At 37.3% G+C, this 11240-nt stretch overlaps 3 protein-coding genes across 7 annotated transcripts in view; all 3 read left to right on the top strand.

Annotated features, from left to right (window-relative positions):
* The window catches only part of LOC111480399 (centrosome-associated protein CEP250-like), an 11658-nt gene extending 8166 nt beyond the window's left edge, over positions 1–3492 (top strand). For 3 of the 4 annotated variants that reach the window (XM_023125409.1, XM_023125411.1, XM_023125412.1), the window contains 6 exons: positions 282–1164; positions 1249–1895; positions 2259–2400; positions 2517–2598; positions 2685–2793; positions 3069–3492. In XM_023125409.1, the coding sequence (XP_022981177.1) occupies positions 282–1164; positions 1249–1895; positions 2259–2400; positions 2517–2598; positions 2685–2787 (1857 nt within the window). In that variant the 3' untranslated portion in view covers positions 2788–2793; positions 3069–3492. Of the gene's footprint in view, positions 1–281; positions 1165–1248; positions 1896–2258; positions 2401–2516; positions 2599–2684; positions 2794–3063 lie in introns of all 4 variants that reach the window. The other variant, XM_023125410.1, reaches the window with a different exon arrangement.
* Positions 3493–4819: 1327 nt separating this feature from the next.
* LOC111480400 (UDP-glycosyltransferase 73B1-like) lies at positions 4820–5338 on the top strand. The gene is made up of 2 exons (XM_023125413.1): positions 4820–5208; positions 5285–5338. Exons 1-2 carry the CDS (start codon positions 4846–4848, stop codon positions 5324–5326), a joined length of 405 nt encoding a protein of 134 aa, XP_022981181.1. The 5' UTR covers positions 4820–4845; the 3' UTR covers positions 5327–5338.
* Positions 5339–6127: 789 nt separating this feature from the next.
* On the top strand, positions 6128–10433 carry LOC111480893 (serine/arginine-rich splicing factor RSZ22-like). Of its 2 annotated transcripts, XR_002717947.1 has the most exons (7): positions 6128–6285; positions 6543–6646; positions 7441–7529; positions 8086–8320; positions 8483–8596; positions 9016–9614; positions 9952–10433. XR_002717947.1 is itself a non-coding variant. In XM_023126112.1 (6 exons), exons 2-6 carry the CDS (start codon positions 6558–6560, stop codon positions 9050–9052), a joined length of 564 nt encoding a protein of 187 aa, XP_022981880.1. In that variant the 5' UTR covers positions 6128–6285; positions 6543–6557; the 3' UTR covers positions 9053–10433. The 2 variants fall into 2 exon arrangements, 1 of the variants encoding a protein (XP_022981880.1); XM_023126112.1 differs by having other exon boundaries at positions 9016–10433.
* Positions 10434–11240: the final 807 nt, after the last annotated feature.

The following is an 11240-nucleotide window of genomic DNA, read 5'->3' on the forward strand; positions in this document are numbered from 1 at the left end:
CCCCCCCCCCCCCACACACACACACACACACACACACACACACACACTATTAAATCCAATATTTTAACTCAGCTCATAGGTTTAGAATAACACTCTAAATTTGCTATAATCTTGTTTCTTTTCTCTTTCTTCCAGAATGCATTTATTTCTCAATGTACATAAACATAATTAATTGATGGAAACTTTTACACTAAATATGTAAATAGTAAATAATAAAAGTTTATATTCTATTTTGGCTATTGTACTTTCAGACTCAATGACTAGGATTGTTTTTCTTTTAGGGAAGTTTTTTTGCTCTGGATTCCTGGTTCAACTCCTACTCTAATTCTCCTGTGGATGAAAATGTTTCAACGGATATACACAGTCTCATTGCGCATAACCTGGAAGAATCGTTGAAGGAAATTGGTGCTCTGAAAGAAATGATAGATGGGCATTCTGTGTCATTCCATAAACAATCCGACTCTCTATCTAAGGTGCTGGGGGTACTTTATAGTAACGTGAATTCTCAGAAAGAGTTGGTCGAAGCATTAAAGTGGGATGTGCAACAGAGTGAGTCAGTTGCAAAAGATAAAGAAATGGAAGGAGATATCTTATGCAGAAACATTGCGGTGCTCTTTGAAGCATGCATATCTACAATTAAGGAAGTTGACCAAAGAAAAGGGGAGCTAATGGGAAATGATTTGACTAGTGGAAATCTGGGAATGGATATTATCTCCATGACACCTGATCAACTTTCACGCTCTGGAAAAACTCATTTATTGTCTGAGGAATCTGTCCGGACAATTGCTGAAAGGTTGCTGTGGGCAGTGAGGGAATTTTTAGGTTTGAAAGCTGAAATGTTTGATGGTAGTGTAAAAGAAATGAAGGTTGCAATATCAAATCTGCAGAAAGAGCTTCAGGAGAAGGACATCCAGAAGGAAAGGATTTGCATGGATCTTGTTGGTCAAATTAAGGAAGCGGAAGCAAGTGCAACTAGATATTCAATTGATCTTCAAGCTTCAAAAGATCAGGTACATAAGTTAGAGAAAGCAACGGAACAGATGGAGATTGAGAGGAAGGTCCTGGAGCAGAGATTAAAGGAGATGCAAGATGGTTTGTCTATCTCAGATGAGTTAAGAGAGAGGGTCAGGTCGCTTACAGATTCGCTTGCAGCAAAAGACCAAGGTATGTTAAATTATGCTTAAATCCTTCATAATCCACTTTCATAAGATTATCAATACTTAGGCTGACTTTGCATGATGTCCACAGAAATTGAGGCCCTAATGCGTGCACTTGATGAGGAGGAAGTGCAGATGGAAGGTTTGACCAACAAGATTGAGGAACTGGAAAAATTCTTGAAACAAAAGAATCAGGAACTTGAGAGCACCGAAACTTCTCGTGGGAAGCTCATGAAAAAGCTCTCAATTACAGTGACAAAATTTGATGAGCTTCATCAACTATCCGAAAGTCTCTTAACTGAAGTTGAAGAACTTCGAGCACAGTTGCAAGATCGGGATGATGAAATCTCTTTTCTGAGACAAGAGGTAACTAGATGTACCAATGATGCTATTGCTGTAGCCCAAACAAGCAACAGAAGTACAGAGGATATCAATGAGATTATAACATGGTTTGACACGATGGAAACTCGGGTGGGGTTGTCTCATATTGTTCATGACAACCAACAAAATGAAGTTCATAAATGCAAGGAAGTACTTAAGAAGAAGATTGCATCTATCTTAAAAGAAATTGAGGATCTTCAAGCAGCATCACAGAGGAAGGACGAAATGTTGCTTGCTGAAAAAAATAAGGTAGAAGAACTGAAATGTAAGGAGTTGCAATTAAACTTGCTTGAAGAAGTTGGCGATGGTAATAGAGCGAGCAGTGCAGGCCCTGAAATCATTGAATCTGAACCGTTGGTGAGGTTTTCGGTAGTGTTTTCTCTTATTTTGAGTATAGTATCTTTATTTCTTACATCCTGTTGAGTGAAGTTTACTTAGAAAGCATGCTTAGAATAAGATCCAATTTCGTTCTAAATTGTACTTTCAAACATAATTTCTTGCCATTTCTGATGTTGCATGGTTTTGTTGAAATAACCTCCTGCATGTTAATCCATTTTCACTTTCCCCTTAATTATTATATCAACTGAAAAGTTTGCTTAGTTTGCCTATGGATGGTAATGTTAAGTTACATTTTTGTTATGAAATAGAAGTACTTTAAACATCCCATACCTTATTATTATCGTCCTTGTGAAAAGTTCTACGTTATGCACTCTTGCGCAGATCAATAATTGGGCAAGCAGTACTTCTGTTATACCTCAAGTTCGAAGCTTGCGCAAAGGCAATACCGATCAAGTTGCAATTGCGATAGATATGGATCATGCTAGCAGTAGTAATAGATTAGAGGACGAAGATGACGATAAAGGTAAAATCGTAAACTAGCGTGGTTATGATCTTCTTGCTTTTCGACCTTTTTGTTTGATGCCAGATTGCTTCTATGAACCGATTGCTTTAACTATCGTTCCTCCTCCTACACTGCAGTGCATGGATTTAAGTCATTAGCTTCATCAAGAATTTTTCCAAAATTCTCGAGACGTGCAACAGATATGATCGATGGACTTTGGTAGGGCATACAGATATTCTTTTCAGTCTGTTAAATATGTAAATCTGAACAAGTGTATAACATGATTTCGTATACTATTTTTCCAGGGTTTCTTGTGATCGAGCACTGATGCGGCAACCTGCATTACGACTGGGGATGATATTCTATTGGGCCATATTACACGCACTTCTTGTTGCATTTGTAGTTTGAGCAGTGGTAAGTTATTCTAACTTTTCTTCAGCTGTTCGCAAATCTTTTGTTTTTAATTTTCCTAAACTTTCAATAGACATGAATGTTTAAATTTGTCCCACAAGACATTGACATGTTCAATATTTTTTAAACTTCACGATCAACTAAACACAAAGTTGAAAGGTCGTGAACCATTTAAATATAAATTTAAAAGTTTAAAAACCAAACTTATGATTTAACCCTAATATTTTATTTGTATGAATGCGGATAGTTGATCTTCTTCTGCCCTCACCCTTTTCCAGGTCCATAATTGATTTGAAGTAAAGAAGAATGGAGTTCATATAATATAGGTTCGTTCCCCCTTCCTCTCCATAGATAATTAGGCTCCTCATTCGTTTCTACAGGTTTACTATCATTAGAGTAGGCAGATGACTTAATTTTTTTTTTCATCCAAACTTCTGGGATTTCCCCCATTTTTCCCTACCAAATCCCACAGATTGTTTGGCTGGATCAAATAATTATCACCCAATCTTGTCCCATTAATTTGTTTACTCAGAATCCTTACTGTCTTTCAGATTGTAATAGACAACAATTCTTGTTACAAAATTTTGCTAAGCCTAAAAATTGGCTCTCCAGCTTCTAGAAAAAGCAATCAGCAAGCTTTGCATCAGGCTTGAGTTATATAATCATATTTGCGATTGAGTCAAGGTTATGAATTTTTCGCTACTTGAACTATACTCACGTTGATAATTTTTACAACCGGGTGTGGATAAGTGGTTGTGCATACGTTGTTTGTTAAATTTTTATAAATCTAGTTTCATTTTTTTTTTTGATCCATCCATCCCTCTCCTGTCACTATCTGATTTATTTTATTTTTTTTTTTTGTTTTTTTTTTTGTGGCGTCTATTACGATGGAGATGAGGCCTTCTGAATGCAAAACGTTTTAATCGTGGGGGTTTTATTCGACAAAATTACTCAAAGAAATTCGATTGTAAAATGTTTCTAAAATATAAATTGTTAAATAATTTTTTTCTTGATATAAATAAGGAGAAAGTTTTTGTATTCTCACCATCCTCTGCCTCCTACGCCGTCGGTAGTTTTTGCAGAAAGATAAAACCATCAATGGCTTCATCAACAAACCCCCATGTCGTGGTCTTCCCTTTCATGTCTCACAGCCACACCTTCCCATTGATAGACCTCTCAATAGCTCTCTCTCGTCACCAAGCAAGAGTCACCATTGTCACAGTCCCAGCTAATTCAAACTTCATCTCTCCCAAAATCCAAGCCATCCCTCTCATATCCCTCGTCTAGCTCCATTTCCCCGCCATTGATGACCTCCCCGAAGTGTAGTAAAAACCTCTCTGAAATTCCTTCTCTGCAGTTCTTCGTCTCTTTCCTCACTGCCACCACCCACCTCAAAAACCCCTTTCAACAGCTCCTCCAATCCATGGCGGATTCCGGCGACCTCCCTTTGTGCGTCATCACCGATTACTTCCTTGGTTGGAACGCCAGCATTTGCCAAGACTTCGGCGTTCCAAGATTGGTCTTCCATGCCACCGGCGTTGTGCCATTGCTCATCACCAAAGCCATTATGGCCAATGCTGATTACACGGCTTCTGTTTCCTCTATCTCTACTCTTATCCACCTGCTTCTGCCGAATCTGTCGTTTAATTTAACGACCGCCGATGTCCCCGACGTCAATTTGTGTCGAACACCGACAGCAACTCGTTTGCCAAATTCATAGCGGAGGCAGGGGAGGCTGAATTGCAGAGTTGGGGGTCATCGCAAATACCTTCGAAATCGATCATATTTCACAATTGGAGTCCTTTTACTCAAAAGGGGCGAAAGTTTGGTGTGTTGGTCCTACTTTTCTCTATGGGCGAGAAAGCACCACCAATTATCAAAAGGACGATAACTCTGTTTCCTTGATGAAATGGCTCGGCGGTGCTGATGGACGCCGAGATGGAGGCGATGGCGCTTGGATTGGAGGATTCTGGGTGCCCATTTGTGCTAGTCATTAGGTCGAACACTTGGTGTGCACCAAAAGGAATTGGGTCAAAAGGGTTGATTGTGAGGGGGATGGTAGACCAAATCGGGATTCTATTCCACAAAGCGATCGGGGGGTTTCTGAGCCACTGCGGGTGGAACTCGATAATGGAGAGGTTGGCGGCGGCAGTGCCGATTCTGGCGTGGCCAATGATGTCGGAGCAGAAGCTGAATGAGAAATACATATCGGAAGGACTAGGCATTGGGATTGCGATTGAAAGAGGGGAAAATGGGGGCCGATATGCTTCTCGAGAAAAAATCAGTGCGAGTGTGAGAGAATTGATGATCGGAGAGAAGGGGAAGAGGGCGAGAGAAAGGGCCGGAGAATTGGCAAGGGTTGCCCAGCGGGCGGTGCAGGACGGCGGTTCGTCGGATGCGGCTCTGATGAAAAACTTGGTAAAAAAATAAAAAACCATATATTTATTTATTTTTATTTAAATGTTTAATTGTGATAAATTAATAATATTTGCAGGAATTAAATTACGGAGTTCCCCCGCCAGAAGAATATGAATAAATAATAAAGCTGCCGTCTTTTACCACTTTCCCTTACTATTCATTTACTATTATACCCTTATCTCTTTGTCCAAATTACTACTTCCAAGTAATTTAAATTTTATTATAAGTCAAAATAATAATAATAATAATAATGGAAAATTTAAATTTTTATGTCAAATGGAGCCTAACCATGAATTCTTCTTTAAATCAATAAATAAAAATAAAATAGAAGCGTTCGTCGTTGGGACAACACAAGCGTTCGTCGTTGGGACAACACAATTTAAATCTAAATACGTACTCAATTGTAGCAGATCTAAGAAACTATTTAAATTTATACCCATATTTTAACTCTTTGACTCCGTGCATCATATCAATTTTGGGTCAAACTCGAGTTCTAAAACTGACCAATTATATTAAATATTAAATTAATTTCTTAGATTTATTTAAAACCAATTTTTATTAAAAAAAAGTTGGATTTTTATATTGTATTTGATTTAATTTAAAAATTTCAATGAATTTTGTTAGTCTTATTCAATCAAATTATTAACATTAACCCTTTTTTTTACCCTTTTAATTTTTTTTATCAAATATAAAATATATTTGGAAAAAAAATTAATATTTTACTTTATTTAAAAATAATAAATTGATAAAAAAATGACGCAAATGAATTGACACAAGCTATGATTTTGGGCTGAACTTAAATTGAAGCTGGTATGGGCTGGGCTTGGACTGATATTTGGGCCACAAGCCCAATGGTGCTGGCCCATGGCTTCCTCGAGTTGAAAATAAGAATTCGCCAAAATGTTGGGTTAATTTACTAATTTCGAAACTTTGGAGGAGTCCGATCTAAATTCGTCGGACATTTAACACACAACTCCGTAGTTTCCGAAAACCCAAGTGTATCTGAAACTTGAAGAGAGAAACCCGTCGGGCTGCTAGGGTTTTTCCTGCACGTTCATCGTCGTCTCCGATCTGTTCGTATGTCTTCTTGATTTTTTTTTTTTCATATGGATTTTCATGATTGCTTCAAGTAGATTCTCATCTCGAAAGATTTATTGTTATCAAATATCCGGTAATTTTCCGGCGAATTGTTAACCCCATGCTCAGGCTCGATTTTCTGTAGTTGAATTCGAGGAGCAGCCCTTATTTGAACGGCTTCTTTGTTTATTGTATTTTTAGGAGAATAATATGCGAGTAAGTGTATTGTATTGTCTGATTCTTCGTGTAATTGGCAGGTTACTTGGCAAAAAATGTCTCGTGTTTACGTTGGGAATTTGGACCCGAGGGTCTCTGAGCGCGAGCTGGAAGACGAATTTCGTGTATTTGGAGTTATTCGAAGGTATGGTATATTTAACTTTGTGGCCTACTGTTTTATTATTCTTCGTAGTTTGTACAATCTACTACTGTTGGATTCTGAAGCAGATTTCTAACTCCTTCAACTGTTAAATGCCTTTTGTTAGACAAGATACTACGTGTAATTTGGTTAAGTTCACTCTTGATATAAATTCTTACCAGCCACTCTACTTGGCATGCGCACCATGAATTTTATGTTTTCTAGAATTCCGAACATCAAGTTGTTAAGTTTTCTTATTTATCTTCTTATTACCAACTTTTCGGCCGTGGCCGTTCATCCGGAAGTAAATGTCAAATAGTTTTGATTTTATTTCGGGCATCTGTGGACTTCATGGTTTACAGCTGGGAATTGAAGAAGTTTCTGTGTAAGGGAGCTGGAACTTATCTCCATGGAAAAGGGGCAAGAGCCTTTATGTGTTGATAGATGTTTACACCATAGTCCTATAATGCAATGTACTTATTATTCATTAATTGGGTAGTTAGCTAGATTTAAGACCTGGACTTTTAGTGTTTTTTTTTTTCAAGGTTCCATTAGGACAAGATTGTTTCATCATATCTGCATTTTGGTGGTAGCACTTAAGAATGGGAATTGATAACAGTAGAGTATTTATATTTTGACCGAGTGTTTGTTGACACTCCCTGATTCATAATCTGATGACCGTTGAGGATTAAGCTGTTCATAGGGGAAAAGTTCTCCACCTTCTTGGATGTTAGGCCGAGTTATACATATTTTATTTTTTTTAATCAGTTGGTTACCTAATTGCAAATGTTGTGTTTCAGTGTATGGGTTGCACGAAGACCCCCTGGTTATGCCTTTATAGATTTTGATGATCCCAGAGATGCACGGGATGCAATTCATGAATTAGATGGTATGTATGGGTTTTTCTGTTGTTTTGTATTGGTTTTTTTCTTGGTACATGCCGTTGTATTTTGATGCAGTTTTTGTTGTTTGTCATTGGTGCTTTGTTTCATACACATATCTTAACAATGATATTACATAATAGTTTATGCATAACTCAGTAACTGATTCGTTATGTGCTTCTTAAATCTAAGTGTACGAAGTTTAAGCTCATAATGCCTTTTTGCCTTCAGACGAGCTATCGTATCCACTATTATTTTGTTGATCTTTATTCTTCAGTCTATTGTATATAAGCCAGTTTCTATTTTGTGATAGGTTGATGGTTTGTCAGCTTTTCCTTTTTCATAATTTGTGTTTGAGCTTGTTTAGTGATGCCGTGCTTATATTCCCTTGTTTAATGACCGTTAGTATCAGTAAAACTATTTTTGTTCAATGTGATTTTCATGGAAGGATGGATGATATTATTGAAGTTTTTGTTCGTGCATTTCCACTGAGCTGCTGTCACATTTTTGCATTTATGGTTTTTTGTTTGTGATTTATGATTACCGTTGTCAATTCTGATTCAGGAAAGAATGGTTGGAGAGTTGAGCTTTCTCATAATTCTAGAGGTGGTGGTGGAGGTGGCCGAGGAGGGGGTCGTGGTCGTTCTGGGGGTTCTGATCTCAAATGCTATGAATGTGGTGAGCCAGGACATTTTGCTCGTGAATGTCGTTCACGTGGTGGTGGCGGCGGCGGCGGTGGTGCTGGAAGAAGACGTAGCCGCAGTCCACGGTACCGTCGGAGTCCAAGTTATGGTCGCAGGTTTGATCCTTGAATCTTGCAACTTATAGCTTTTATTGTATATTATTTTGAAATTTCTCACATTAGTTTTTTTTCCAAGTTATCTATATTTGGATTTTGTGAATAGTTCCCTTTGGTTTTGTTTATGTTCTTGGATGTTTGACGTCATTAGTGTATTTTCAGGAGTTACAGTCCCCGTGGAAGATCTCCAAGACGCCGCAGCTTGTCACCTCGTGGGCGTAGCTATAGCAGATCACCTCCGTATCGTGGTAGAGAGGAGGTTCCTTATGCCAATGGGTGAGGCTGTCTGATATGTTTTGCTTTGTTACATTTAATTCCTTCTCCATGGATGTGCCTGCCTGGTCTGCGTGCTATAGCTGCAGCAGAAGCTGTTCTCTAAATTTAGTTTTTTTTTTCTTTTTTTATTTTCAATCATCAAAGAAATTGTCTCTTATTTCTTGGATGCATGAAATTTGGTTTGGGTTGTTACTAAACTCAGGATTCTTTTTTCTATACTGTATTTTGGGTGTTTCCCCCTTGGTTGCCCTTATGAATGTTAGAGGTTTTAAGTTTGTTTTTCTTTGACTAGATAATCATGTTTAAGATCTCATTGTGCACCAATTTTGCAATGGGCGGTCTGCATGCTTGCTCAGGGATTCTTTTACTCAAAGCATTAACATGTTTTTAATTATATTCACTGTTTCAATCTTGTGTAGAAATGGTGTAAAGGACCGCCGTCGGAGCAGGAGCTGAGGACTGCAGACTTCTCAACCTGCCTTAGTTAAACACAGGATGTTTAGAGGATTACTCCGATTCTATGTGTTTTTAGTGCTTGGACTTCGTAACGGACCTTTTTAAAATCGGGCGACGCCCTCAGCCTCTACTTTTGAGTTTGGATAAGTCCTTTCTATCTTTAATTTGAATTGTTTTTTCCTTTATCCCTTCAGTATAGTCGTAGGAATCTATATACTAAAATATTTTCAGTTCATATTTATTTTGATAATTTTATTGAGCGAATGTCTTGAAGGGCACTGCTAAAGATGTATGTTTTTTTCCTTGTTGAGGTGTTGTCTCGTCTCGTCTCGTTCTGCTTCACTGCTTTTCTGCTTCTGCCCTATCCTGGGATTTCGTTCTACACCCCCCACCTCTGGGATCTTCAATTTGAAAGGTTGTAGGTCCCAGCCGGCTACTACAAGTGTAGATGCTACTATTTGATTGAATCTCTGCGGTTGTGTTGCACGCTCTCATAATGTTTATGAGATTCCTTTTTTATAAACTTTGAGGCATGAGGAACGGCATCAAATGCTTCTGGCAGGTAAATGAAACTGTTCTACAGAAGTTTGGGTTGGGATTCTTGTACAGAAAATCAGGTTTTTAGGCATTCTTCAAAATACATTCTCTGCATTACATTCTCTTCATGGCATTCATATCATATTAGGAGGAGGATTGGTTTCCCATATCATTTTTTTTTTTTGGTGCACATAATCATTTGAGTTTTGAGAATTATGGTTTTCTGTCAAGTGAGGATGATTAAGACTGGGAGTAAGTTTTATTTCATTTTTTATACATGTTGATTTTCTTTTCCCCTGATTGCAATTACTTGTATGGTGGGTTGGTTGCTGAGCGATGCTCTCTTGGCTATTTCTCTTAAGTCAATTGTCTCAATATGAGCAACTTCTTATCGACCGAGTGCTAGTGGGAGTTCTCTTCCGTGCCCCAAAGTGGTATTTTCCTGCCCTGGTGAATACCATATCGACTACCAATTTCCATGATTCTTTTGATATTGCAATCGTGTTCGAGTTCTGCATCCCTTGTTGAGATGATTTTGGATTATTTCCCATCTGCTTGAAAGTACTTCCATCTCTCACGGAGAAAACATTAGTTCCTGTGGGTTGGCATCAGAACGCTCGTCAAATTCCCTTCCATCTATGCTAGGACGCTACTGCTACGTCTGCTACATAAGCAGGCACAGTCTACGTAGCTAAGATCTGTAATTTGCTTTTCTTTATTCTTTTCCAAAGAATTTTTTTGCCAAGGCTGGACCATTTGAGTTTATAGGTTTGTTACCATATTTGAATAGCCCATAGCTGGAAATGGTATTCACTCTGATGGCTACTGAGTCTTCCTTTCGATTGAGGATTCGTTTAACCGTATTTATAATTTGGACCCTATGGATTCGAAGGGGTTCGGGGAGGGGTAGTGTATTTGAAGGTGCATGTTTTACACACGAAATGGGAATTGTATTTTATGAAATATTGATATTGATGTATTGCAATTTAAAACATGTTGGTATATCGGAATGTCTGTTGATCTTTCGAATAGATTGTTCGAGTTATTAATTATCTTTAACTATCATTTTTGTCCTAATTTTTTCACTTAATTGACAGTTTAGGTGATCGTCTTAAGAAACCATCTGCTTGAACTTTATCTCTTTCCAAGCAGTGTTATCTCTTTTTTTTTTTTTTTTTTTTACAGTGTACAGGGTTGTATTCTTGTTAATTCTTGAGATATATATGGCAATTAATCCATTCTAATTAAAAATCATTGAATATTTGGAAGAATTATTGGAAAAAAAGAAAGAAAAAAGATTCTCGTATCAAAATAGTTTTTACATTTTATAATTATTTACGAAGATTATATGAAAAGATTTATTTTTAAATAATTTTGAGGACAGTGATGGGAGAAAATAATTGTACTAAAAAAATAATAAAATAATGTGATTTTCTCTTCCCTCAAAATTTGAAGTAAATTAAAATAATATAAATAAATATAATAAAATGTGAGAATTTGTAAATTATGGTACGGCCGTTTGTTGGGTGTCAAATTTGGAATACAACTCGTCTTATAATTAAATCGTTTGACAGTTGGAATCTCTTGTGTATAAAACGGATGCCTTCAGTCTTCCATTCTACAATTACAAAAAAAAAAAAAAAAAAAAAAA

Source organism: Cucurbita maxima, unplaced genomic scaffold (genome assembly GCF_002738345.1).
Source record: "Cucurbita maxima cultivar Rimu unplaced genomic scaffold, Cmax_1.0 Cma_Scf00006, whole genome shotgun sequence".
NCBI classification, from domain to species: domain Eukaryota; kingdom Viridiplantae; phylum Streptophyta; class Magnoliopsida; order Cucurbitales; family Cucurbitaceae; genus Cucurbita; species Cucurbita maxima.